Source organism: Corapipo altera, unplaced genomic scaffold (assembly GCF_003945725.1).
Source record: "Corapipo altera isolate COAL_440 unplaced genomic scaffold, ASM394572v1 104, whole genome shotgun sequence".
Taxonomy (NCBI): Eukaryota; Metazoa; Chordata; class Aves; order Passeriformes; family Pipridae; genus Corapipo; species Corapipo altera.
Window position 1 is genome coordinate 212984 of NW_020884920.1, and position 12234 is coordinate 225217.

The window sequence follows — 12234 nt, forward strand, 5'->3', positions numbered from 1 at the left end:
AAGGCAGCACCTGCATTGGAGAGGGTGATAAAATGTCTAGGATTTCTGTACATGGGAGAGCGGCTGTTTAGGGAGCAAGAGGAGAAGGCGGTCTGGGAGCTCTTTAAGGGTGACTTGTCATAGATCTAATCACAGCATATGCAAGGAACAATCTCTGGGGAAATGCTGGATAGGATCTGCAAGAGATCCCCACAGAGTGATTTGGGATTGTCTGAAAGCTGCAGTGAACTGCAGACTTAGTTTCACTGACAAAAGGAACTATTTCCCACAGATTGTCTTACCAAGCAGGGCTGTTTCACAGCAGACTTCTTCCAGCACCTGCTGATTTGTCTGCCTGAATTAGTCAGGATGAAAAAGGACTTTCCTTAGTATTTTATCTCCTTATATATTGAGTTAGCATGCTTTAATTGAAATACGCTCCCGATTAAAGTGAATGAATTGGAATAAAATCAGGACAGACATTGGAAGCATGATTTAAACTATGCAGAGTAATCAAACCTAACTGCAAAATTAATAGGGCAAAGGCAGAAACAAATACAAGTGAGTTCATTGTGTAGGAAACCAGATATATCTGAATGAGAGACATGTACTGTGGTGCTCCCAAAAGAATAGCTGAAAAGGGTTTCAGTGTGTGTAAAAACAAGACAGAGGCGATAGTTCTTAAAGTCTAATGTTTAAATTTTTCATCATCTGTCAGTTTGAGTCACTTCTGTTACAAGACTGGAGTTAAGTATTTGCAATAGACTGAAGTATTGCTGGAGGCTGTTGAAAGAGGTTTTCATAAAAGAGCACCTTGATACATGAGATTAAACAAACCAAGAAAGGAGTTCGTATTTATCAAATGTTCAGATCTGTAACTCAAGCTGTGGCAGAGAACTTTGAAAAAAAAAAAAAAGAGAGAGCGAGAATGGATCCAGACTCAGCAACAAAAGGAAATGCAGAAATTCAGTGTGTTGCAGATAAACCTTTGAAATGAGGGAAAGGGAGAGAAAACCTAACAAAGTCATCTCAGGGTCAGAGCCAAGTTGGCCAGTGGGGCCCTCTGTGTCATTTGTTAAAATCAGTGACTAATCCCAGCTAAGGAGCCGTGATCTGTGGAGTAGAGCATCATCCAATATCAGATTAATCAATGGTTTTACCTGTGGGGGTGGTGACTCAGGGCTGAGCAGAGGGACAGGCTGAGGGTGCAGAGGCAGAAGATCCTCTCTGCAGTAGCTCAGTACAATGTGGATTAAAGCAACTTAAGGGCAGAGGGGACGTGGCTGCAGAAACTCCTGTGAGTGAGACCTGCTCAGTCTCAGCTTCCTTTCCATCCTGTGGCATTACTGCAGTGTGGATCCTTGTCCTGCAGGAACTAGACCCAAAGCAACAGATTCATTTTGTTTAGGACAACTGTGAGACTGCCAGTCTGTGACGCTCCAGTGAAAAGCTCTGGGTGTCCCCTTACTACCCTTCCAGCTAATTTATCTTTCAGAGACCTTTCTGCCACACAGCACAGAGCAGCAGGGATGGCAAGAGCTACTAAACCATCTACTTCTGTAAAACTGTGTCCGGGGTGATGGTGGGACACTGATGGTACAACTTCTCCTGAGTGCAAGGGCTGCAGCTTTGATCCATCTAAATGAAGTGACGTGGTCTTGCACTCAAATGTGTCACTCTCCCTCTGCTTCAAAAGAGCAGAAGGACGGTCTCTCCCTTTTTGCAGAGCTCTGGCAGCAGGGAAGGGGAGCTTTCCTTCCCCCTCCCTGCCTGGAGCACCCTGCACTGACCAGGGGCAGGGACAGGGCCAGACCCCTGACCCTGTGAGTTCAGAGAGCTGCAGATGGAGGTCCCAGATCTGTCTGTAGGGATGATGCAGGCACAGCCTGATGAGCTGGGAAAGGCTTAGGCTTTGCTTGGAGCTTCTTTATTATTTCCGTTTTCACTCCCTCTTTTTCTCTTCTATTTTATCTGATTTTAAAAGGATTTGTTTTCTTGCTTTAACAAACCTGCACTGAAGTTGTATTTAGCTGGAGTGTGACTTACTAAATAAATGGTGCTACCAGGAAGAAAATTAAACAAGCCACTTGGTAAAAGGGAAATAAATCTGGCTGCACCTCCACACTTGGCATGTGTTTGCATAAAATATATCTCTATCCTGGAAAAATATCTAAATTAAAAACTTGGGAGCAAACACTTTCGGAACGTTCTGATCTCTATCTGTACTCCACAACATAGGCTGTCTCTGATTTATAGCTATGAAAGTTTGGGGTGAATATTGCCTTTTGACTCTGTTCTTTCTATTTTCCTTTTCAATCCAAATGTCTTTTGATTCTAATAAACACCAGAAGAAATGTCCAGACTTTTGAAGATATGTTTCTTGTTGATATCAGTGAATCATGCTGAGATTATTCACAGTCAGAGCTCTGAAGGTAAGACCAGAACTCCTGTCTGTGGAGTGTATCTTGGGTGGAAAAAGCTGTGTAATAAATTAGATGCAGCACTGTTTAGGAACTAGGACCAATTCGAATTCATGGAGATATACCAGCAAAGAATTTCACCAAGACTGATTATTATTTAATAGCCTTTTATTTTCACTGTTTTTCTGTAAATAAATTTATTCAAAACTGCATTAAATGCTTGTAAATAAATTATATATGTATATATAGTTTTGATCACTGCATACAATACTTGTCCTTTTGTGTAACACAAAAGGACAAAACATTAAATTAACTTCTAGTAATGGGATAATCTCTTACAGATTTGCCTCCATTATTACACAAAGCTCTCGTAAGTATTTTTATTTGATCTTTCTATTAACATTTTATATTATAATCTAAAAATAATAATTTATTACATATGTTTACAATTTTTTCCATAGGAGGAAATAATAACTGGGAAATATCTGAATGGTAATGTACAAAGTTGTTCCCACTTACACTTTTAAAATGAATTAAAACTCAGTATCTCACCATAACTTTTTATGTTCCATTTTTCATGTGCAGCCCTCCTTGATATACTTAATTTTCAAAGGTAATGTATTACTCTCACCAGCTTGATTTTTCACTATTATCTTGCACTTCAGATATGATCTGTTTCATTTCCACAGAAACTGGGACATTATGGATAGAATGACATTGCCACATATGATTACTTTGATTTAGATCTCCTGGGAGGAGCATTTCCTCTTAACATGGGAAAAGCTGTTTTTCACAAAAGAGAAAAAAAAAACCCAACATGCATAGAATGAGGCTGAGGATAAATACCTGCTGCAGTTTTCAAAGTTCTGATAATTAACTTTGTTCATATGTGTCAGAATGGCCGCTTAAGGAAATTGGGTGCAGTTCCAGCTTTCTGTCCACCTCCCTCTTTCAGTCCCAATCCCCCCATCCTCCAGCTCCTGGTGACTTTTGAATTATTTGCTAATTTTGTCTAAATTGGAAAGAACTGTATGAGCCTCAAAGGCCATTCCACTCCTACGTATTTTGTGAAAATCAGTGGTTGTGTAAAGAAGACACTGAAATTAATGACTCTGCCGAGGGAGAGGCAGCAGACCTTCCTCCCTGGGCTTTCTACAAGCAGAGAACAGGCATAAGGGGTGCCAGGAAGCACATCCTGAAGATGGTACTAATGGCAGCACCCTGGAAAATTGAGATTATTGTGGGTCTTTGTGGAATTAGATGAAAAAAACCATAACATTAATTCCATTTTTCATTGAACCATGTATTTTCATTGCATTAAATAGATCAACTATTACTCTGTTTAGGCCAAAAAGCTGAATACTCATGTCATTATGGTGTTAGTAGCACTACTTGTTTTTCTTTTTTACTCTTGTAATGTGCTGTTTTCCATGTTATATTATTTTACTGGCATTTTTGGTCCTGTTTTCTGTTACAGTTCTAATGTCTGGACAGCAGATATGCTTACAAAAGTCATGGCATATTTTCATGCCCAGGAAGTTATGTTTACTCTTAGCAGCCTCCAGGTTTGTGACATTTAAAATGCATGAAAATTTTTATTCAGAAAGGAATTTAAAAAGCAACCTATCTCTGTAGCCAAAACTAGGCAGTCAATAATATAGGTAGCTAACACATCTAGAGTCTAGCAGCTAAATAAGAATAGGGTTTTTGGTCATTTTTTCCCCCTAAGATTGCAGGAGTATGCAAGGCAGAAATAATAATAACAATCTTTTTGCTTTTCCTCTGTCGGTATTTGTTGGTGGCAGTGCAAGTTAAGCAAAGGCAGCTACACAAATTCCAAACCAATTCTGAAATAATTCTGTCAGGAATTAGAAGGGATTTTACTCCAGTCTGCTGCTAATGAGCCTTACAGAGCTTTCTGTTCCAACATTATGATTCCCCTTGGATTTTTCAAAACAGACATGAGATTGTTAACTGGTAATGCAGGTTGATGTGCGAGAGAATATTTTTGGCTTATGACCTGCTACAGACTTTTCCTCCCATCTAACTGCACATTTCCTTCCCTTTTTTAAGTAATAATAATATGCACACATACCTGATTTTTTTTTTTAGCTCTTTAAAACTTTCATTTTCCCAACTCTGCTGTGTGAGGCAGAAAAGCTTTATTACTCTTGTTTTATGAAGTGAGAAACTAAGGCATCTTTGTTAAAAGGGTCCTTGGAGAGGACTTGTTCATGAAGCCAAGAATAGGGTTTGAAAATAATTGTCTTTCAGAATACATTTAGATTATTTTTGTTTCCAGTTTGTGTGGAGAATAGTTATTCTGGTCATTGACAACACAGACAGTACAGGAGCTAAGCACTTAGTTCTTGAGCACAGATTTTCAGGGGGTAAAAGGTGCCCCCAGTACAACAGTATGAGTTCCGTGTATATTACACTTGTTTTTCTATACTTCAGATGTCCATACAAAGTTACCTGAAGAACCTTTTATACCAGCCTAGGCAACTACTGTCCGAATTTCAACAACTTGATCAGCAGCAGTTCCAAACTGCAATGAAGTATCTCTTCAACAGCAGGAGGGAGCATCTTGTAAGTCCCTTTGTACTTGTGAAAAGGAAAAGCTGCAGTCAGTGGTTTGGATAACTGGGAGAGGGACAGACTGGGGGGCTCACAGGGGACACTGTGCAGTTATTTACCTGGCTCACATTAGATTCCAGGAGCCCCTCTCCTTAGGATAGACTTACTTCATTTAATTCTTATTGTCTAAAAGTCTACTGCCAAGTGCAAGTCATCCTTTGGATTTTTCACTGTCATCAGTAGAGAGAAACAGATCTCCAGAGAATGAATCATTTTCCTACTCTAATACCTAAGGTAGGTATGACCAGTTATTCTCAGGGAGTATGTTCTTCTTAGAAGTGACTGGAAAGAGAGCCAAGATGACTAAAGAAGGTGAAATTAGTTAATTAGTTATAGGAACATGTGAGCAAACTTTTGACATTATGGAGGGGAGGCAGCATGAAATGATTTGCTGGTCTCTGTGGTGTGTTCCTGTGTGACCCATCTGAAAAGCCTCGCTCAGAGTCAGTGGGTGCCTCCCAGGGAGGATTGTCCCTGCAGAGGGGATCTCCAGTGCAGGTGGGATCACAGCCTGAGGTGTGAGAGCACTTGGATCTTCCCTGCTGCCCCTGGAAGGGCCTCCAGCCTGGGCATCGCTGAGGGGGTGGAGACTGACCTGGGAGAAAGGGAAAGCTTGTCTTCAGACAAGTGAGGTGACTGCCCAGAGCAAACACTGTATAATCCACTGTTCAAACAATGGAGGGGCAGCTCCTGCTGCCAAAGCACACGGATCAGGTGTGCACTGAACACTGGGAGCCAGGGCAGCAGAGCATGAGCCCTGTCAATAAACTGTAAATCACCAGGACTGTCAGCTCTGAACAGGCTGTCCTAGACACATCAACTTGTGAGATGGCACCTGTGCCCAGGGAATCCCCAGAGTACTGTTTGACATTGCCCCTTCTTCTGGAAGGGGTGTTTGCAGTAACAGCTGCAAGAGATACTGCATGGAAAAGGTCTGTTCTAGAGATGTCTGTGTATTAAATTATGTACGAAATGATTCAATTCCAATATCCCTTTATTTTTCAAGTAATTAATTCTTTCATGGGAACACACACTATAATTTCAGCCATTTTGGTTATTTTTCTGTTTTTCATTTTGATTTTGTAAAAAAAACTCAAGCTGCTCTCTGCCCAGTGCCAGAAAGGAATTATCTGAAGTAATGTAAACGGAGTGTTTTGCAGGAATTTGTCATGTGAACAGCACCATATTCTTTGTGGAATGCTCTCTGTCAGGCCTCAAAATGAACAATGTATTGAATTAATCAACGAGATGTTCTTATAACCCTTTGTTACTTGCAGGAAACGGGAAATATTATTCTTGATTGGGATGAGACTAGAGAGAGAATTTTTCAAAGCCCAGGAGTAAACAGGACCTTGTTCCTTGTAACACTGGATAAATGCTTCCTGGCTCTGAGTGCTTTGGACTGTGTGGATATCCTAAGCCAGGTTTTGCATGTGTCAGCAGTGAACTATCTCCAACCTGATGTCGTTGGGAGCCTCCCAGACATTCTGCTGGAGGATGCTTTCAGAAACCTGTAAGCCATTTGTTTTTCAGACACAATTAATACTATGTCATATTTGCTGGTCTCAGTCTATTTTCCAGATACAGCTTCCTGCTTATGTGTCGCTGGTTATGAAATAATTTTTCCATGTGGTTTTTTTTTTTTTAATAAAGAGTTAACTCATTAGTTAACTCTTAGTTAGAACTAACATGCCCTTGTATCACTTAGATCATCATTATTCAAGGACCTCTATGACAAAACCTCAGCAAATACTCAGAGAGCTCTGTATGGCTGGATGAAGCAGATTCTACAGAAATCCTATAACAGGAGTGGTATGTTATGTACAAAGTATTTTCTCTTGCTTATCATAAAAAGGTCAGCAAAGGCCTATCCATTGTATTGAATTGTTTCCCAAATTTAACACGTCTGTGTAAGAGTAGCTGTCTAGAATACCTTTTCTTCAGAATACAGTAAATGTAATATATTTGTTACTGATGACAAATAGTTCTCCACAGATGTTTGTTCTTGTAGAATAGAATCATTCAATTGTTAATGTTGGAAAAGACCTCTAAGATCATTGAGTCCAACCAATGGACTCTTCATCTCTTCTGCACAGAGCTATATTCAGTCTTTTTCTAGTACTCTGATCTTTTCTCTCTGTACTTTTTCTAAGACTGAAATAGGATACAGTGATCAGGTGCTCTGCCAAGGTGTGTTGTTCACTTCTGAACACCTCTTAGGAACTAAAAAAATAGCTCTGGCTCAGGGTACATTAGCCAATGCACTGCTTAAAAACAAAAGAAATGCAAGATGTTGTGAAAGCACATGGCACTGACTTGGTCAGAAAAGGGACTAGATAAAAACACAATTAATTCTGATTGTATGCGTTTTACCACATCTGTTTGCCTGGTTAATGTGCCTTGAACAGCTGTGCCACAGCCATGCCAGTGCAGGACAGGCTTCACGAGAGGGCTCTGAACCATCAGAGCCACTGCCTGCCTTTCACTGAACATCCCAGCAGCGCTGTCCTGTGAGCACTTTAGACTTCTGGATGTGTGTGTTCCTCCCCTTTCCCTGGAAATCAAGGGCAAAATGCCCATTTGCTTCAGTGGAGCTAAATTTGTCCCCTGGGTCTTCAGCTGTTTCAAAATATCGGGGTAACACATTGAGTCATAGGGAGGAAGTTGATGACACTGCTGTGTGGTGGTGTTACTGCCAGGGCATTGCTGGGGAAGCAAAGATGCAGAACTTGCCTGGTGATACTCAGCAGTCCTGGGAAAATCCCTCAGTGTCACCTTGGATTGTGTGTGGAGCATTAGTGAACCCTCAGGGTGTGGAAGATCACCCAGGGAGGGGCTGAGAATTAATGTGCCTCTCTTACCTCCTGGTTGCTGCTTCCCTGCCAAAAGCAGTGCAGGTGTGGTCAATCCACGCCACAGGCCACAGCACAGAGGGCAGGACAGCATAAGAGTCCTGCAGTAGTGTGATTTATTCACTTTCTGTGTGGGTAGCACTGGGACCACCTGGGAAAGGGGTCATTTTTTGGGGATCACACCTACCACGGTTGGTACCTGCAGCTCTGTTCTGCTAAAGGCCACAGTCAATGTCCTTAAACTGTGCTCGTTTTTCTTTAACTCTTCTGTCATGTCTTTCAAGTCTCGTAACATCCCTGATAATGGGAAGTGATATCACCTTAAAAACCAGAGGCCTGACAGGTCTGCTGGGAGCATCATCTTGTCTCAGTTAAGGGGCTTAGATCTGTGCTTTCAAAAAAAGCACTAAATGGGGTCCTTCAGCTTCTGCTAGATAAAGGGTGATGTTTTTTCAGATACTGAAAACTCTTCAAAGTGCCCTGATGATTTTATTCTAACAGAGTTGTGGGTATCAGCACTGCCAAGGAATGTGTTCAGAGGTATCACACGCTGAGCCATCCAAATTATGATACCTTGGAGAAAACAGTCTGTGGCTCAGAGTCCATAAATACTTTATTTCTCAGGGATATTTGGATCTTGACTTCATTTACAATCCTTGGGAGAATGTTACTAAATGAATGCCATTTTTTTAACTGTTATGCAGTATTCTGTATTTTTTGCCAACCTATTTCCATAGAGGTATTTGAACCATTTTTCATTTTCTCTGTTATTGCTATTGCATATTGCTGAAATAAATGGCATCATCAATAACAATATATGATATATATAGTGTTACAAAGTATCATGCCTTCCTGATGTTCTTAAATAATATAATTGATTAGGGAAACTGAATTTAAAAAATACTGCTCCATATTTAATATTACTGGTTAAATTTTTCCTGTCCCACACTTTATCCATTTTCTATTTCGACAACATAAAACATTAATGTTTTCATACAAGAAAATCTGAGACATTTGAAATACTATTTCATTTTCATTAAAAAATGTATGGGCTCATAAAAACGTGGTGCTAAAATGTAGCCAACAGAGGGAACCTGACTCTCTCTGCTTTTAGGATTTTTCTGATTGTTTTTGATTGTTTAGCAGTAACAATATACTGGGTACAATATCTTTGAAAAACGATAACTTTCTTAACATTGCAGTAAGTATTTATTTGTACAAAACAGACTTCAATGAATCAACTTCTTGGGTCAGTGCAGAAAGCTTATGGATTTTGGGAAGATTCATGGTCCATCTCCCATTAGAAGAAATTCTGAAAATTAGTCTCAGTGAAGTAAGTAACAAAGTGTGGTTGGATATGTCATTACAAAGTGATGTCGGCTACAAACAATATGAACACAAATGCAAACTAAAACATGAAAAAACTTTATATATTTTAATTAAAGAGCAAATATAAGTGTATTGTTTACAAACATTCTTTTATATTTGGAATTCTAAAGTGCCTATAATTAGTATATAATTATTTATCTGTATCAGTATTATGTGGCTTCTGCTGAAAGGGGTCAATGATGGAAGCCCTCAAATTATTTGACAGTTTGGCAGAGAATCGCTCAAATCACTCACTCAGCTTTGTCTTCAAAAATACCATGTTATCCAAATCTATCTTCTTCCTTTCTCAACAACATGAATGGGGTCAGTTAATTTAGTGTGTCAAACATAGATTTTATTGGATGCAATTGTTTCACAATGCTGCTGCATGGTTCTGTTTGTGCTGCTCAGATCAGACTGTTCATTAGCTACGACAACGCGACAAAGCAGCTGGACACGGTGTATGATATCACACCAGAGCTTGCACAGGCTTTCCTGGAGAGGATAAACTCATCAGGATTTGATATGAGGAACACTTCAACCATCTACAGGCAAGACTGCTTTTCTTTTTCTTTTATGGCTGTGTGTGGATGGAACGAATAAGTAAGGAGAAAAGAGAGGAGCGATAAGCAATATGGCACAGCTTTTCCCTTCCAGCAGGAAAATCTAGGCTGAAATCCAGCCCTGTTTAGCAACAGTGAAGAATTGCTACTTTATGATTTTTTGGAGGTGTGCCTAATTAGCTAATGCTTTGTCTCCTGCTGCACAGTGAGGAGATGCCTGTAGTATTAGTAGGAAGACTACAGCAGTATTTTTGGGACCCGTCACGTTGTACAGTGCAGCAGTAAAATAAACTGGGATAGCAGGGCATGAGTTGTCTTGGCTGTTTGGATCACAGAAGGTGGAGTTGTTCTGTGGAAGTCATATTACAGTTAGGATTGAAGGAGGAAATCTTAGCTCATGCCAGCCAGGACTGCAGGTGGTTTTTAACTGACGTGGTTGTCACCAGAGAGGCCACAAAATGAGGAGCTGTAAATCCAGCCCTGCTGTCCTCTTTGTCCTGCAGGGCAGACATGAGCTATGCCTACATATGTGTGACTGTTAGGTGTGTAAGCAGGAAACTGCATTTTCAGGGCTGTCAAACCAGCACTGAACTAACTTTAATAAAAAAACCAAAACAAACTGGTCTTGCTCACAAAGAGGCAGAGAGTGTGAGCTGCTGCGAGGAAGCGCCGTGCTCCACATTTACATTCACACTGTCGGATCAGTGGATGTATTTAGTCCCAAGACACCACTGTCTGAAGTTATTTGTAGTCTCCTTGGGGGATACCTTGGAGTTTTAAAGTAATGGAGAATATGCTTTATGGCTTCAGAGCTCCTGTCGTTGCTCTGCAGTGCAGCTCTGGCTTCCCTGAAGCATTGCTCACTGTCGGAGGTGTAAGCGAGAGGAGAATTATGCCCACGCTCTAAATTTCAGTGTCAGAAATCTTAGAAATGATTTTGTCACTCAAAAGAGCTGCCACATTCTCACAGAGGAGGAAAATGTCATGCTCCATAATCCTTAATATATTCCATTTTTACAACACACTTAGTTTATATTACTCATTTTAACCGTACTGGTGATTTAAATGCACTTTTACTTTTAAGAAGTAGTGTTATTCATTGTTGCTAATCCCAAAGGAGATGAAGAGCTCTTGGTGGGTATGCAGTAATGCATTGGAAGGTAATTATTTGTTATAAAAATGCTCTTACAGATGTTTCTTTGATTTGTATGTTGGTTTGATGATGTCCCATGAATTCAGATGGGCTGCTCAAGCAGTATATTGTTATATCTCTAGCAGGTTGTTGTTGAGGGAATAGAGGAAATAAAAGCCTTTCTGTGCTGCAGAATTTCACTGAGTTTGTGATAGTGCTGCAGCAATGTCGGGTGTTGATTTGGACATTATGGCCCAGACTGTACCTATGCCTCTTTGAATTGTTAAAAAATAGGGACTGCTGCAGAAAAGCTGGCCTTTTGCCACATCTTTGAGGTTCTTGTTCTCTGTAAATTATGAAAGCAAAGACTAAGATTTTACAGGTACAGGGAATCGATTCAGGGTTCCTACAAACAAGTTCATCACCATCACTATAAAGTTCAAAGTCCAGCAAGAGTGATCTGCAATTCCAAGCTCTTTCTTTGCAGGGCTGCAGGTAGTGGCACTAAATAAGCACAAGGCCTAAGTCAAAAGGCCACCTACAACAGGCACTTCCCCTTGGTGGTGTGGCTGCTTCTCTCCACCAGCTGTGGCTGTGGTTGTACTTTACAGAGGTTAATGGAAATGTTGACTTAAATATTACAGCACAGGTCCTGTGAAGGAGCATGAGCTCCACATCTGGTCCACAACATGGCCTTGCAGGCTGCTGTGCTGGCACTACAGGGGCAGGGAATTCTGGCATGCCTTCTCCTAACTGGTGTTGAACTGTTCGGATCTCCACCCATCAGTCGTGTGTTTGATGTGAAATACAGCAGACTTTGGTTAAACCTGAAACAGTGAAGAGGCCACGTAATGCTCTAGCTGCTGCTCTGAGAGAGTTATGTTGCCTGTGAAATCCATGTGGGATTTAGAACTCAAAACATCCAGTCAACCCAGATGAGAACTCAGCAGCCACTTCCAAAGATTTCAAAATAGCCCTCCATCCTTTTCAAGATTATACTGCTAAGGTGAGTGGAGTTGTTAACTAGGAGAATCCAGCCATGGACAAATGGAACCAGGAGAGTTAAGTTTTCAGCAGCACAAGCAATCCAGGTAGAGTTCAGCTGAATACAGAGGCCACTGCATGTGTCTCATACCCCAGTCTCAGGCTGGGTAAGTTCTAAAGATTGTAGTTGAAGGCACAAGTGACAGACAGAAATGACTCCAGTTCTCAGCACAAGTAGGGTGTAACATTCTGTGTTTCCCTTTCCTAAGGGTCACACCTCCTATGTCAGAAGTCAGCTA

The 12234-nt window shown here is 40.7% G+C and overlaps 1 protein-coding gene across 1 annotated transcript in view; it reads left to right on the forward strand.

The window, feature by feature from the left end:
• The first annotated feature begins 2332 nt into the window (after positions 1-2332).
• The window catches only part of OTOA (otoancorin), a 32930-nt gene continuing 23028 nt past the window's right edge, over positions 2333-12234 (forward strand). The window contains exons 1-10 of the mRNA XM_027656698.1: positions 2333-2411; positions 2741-2769; positions 2861-2891; positions 2985-3012; positions 3877-3964; positions 4857-4988; positions 6314-6549; positions 6745-6848; positions 9115-9221; positions 9668-9807. Of these exons, the coding sequence (XP_027512499.1) occupies positions 2333-2411; positions 2741-2769; positions 2861-2891; positions 2985-3012; positions 3877-3964; positions 4857-4988; positions 6314-6549; positions 6745-6848; positions 9115-9221; positions 9668-9807 (974 nt within the window). The remainder of the gene's footprint in view (positions 2412-2740; positions 2770-2860; positions 2892-2984; positions 3013-3876; positions 3965-4856; positions 4989-6313; positions 6550-6744; positions 6849-9114; positions 9222-9667; positions 9808-12234) is intronic.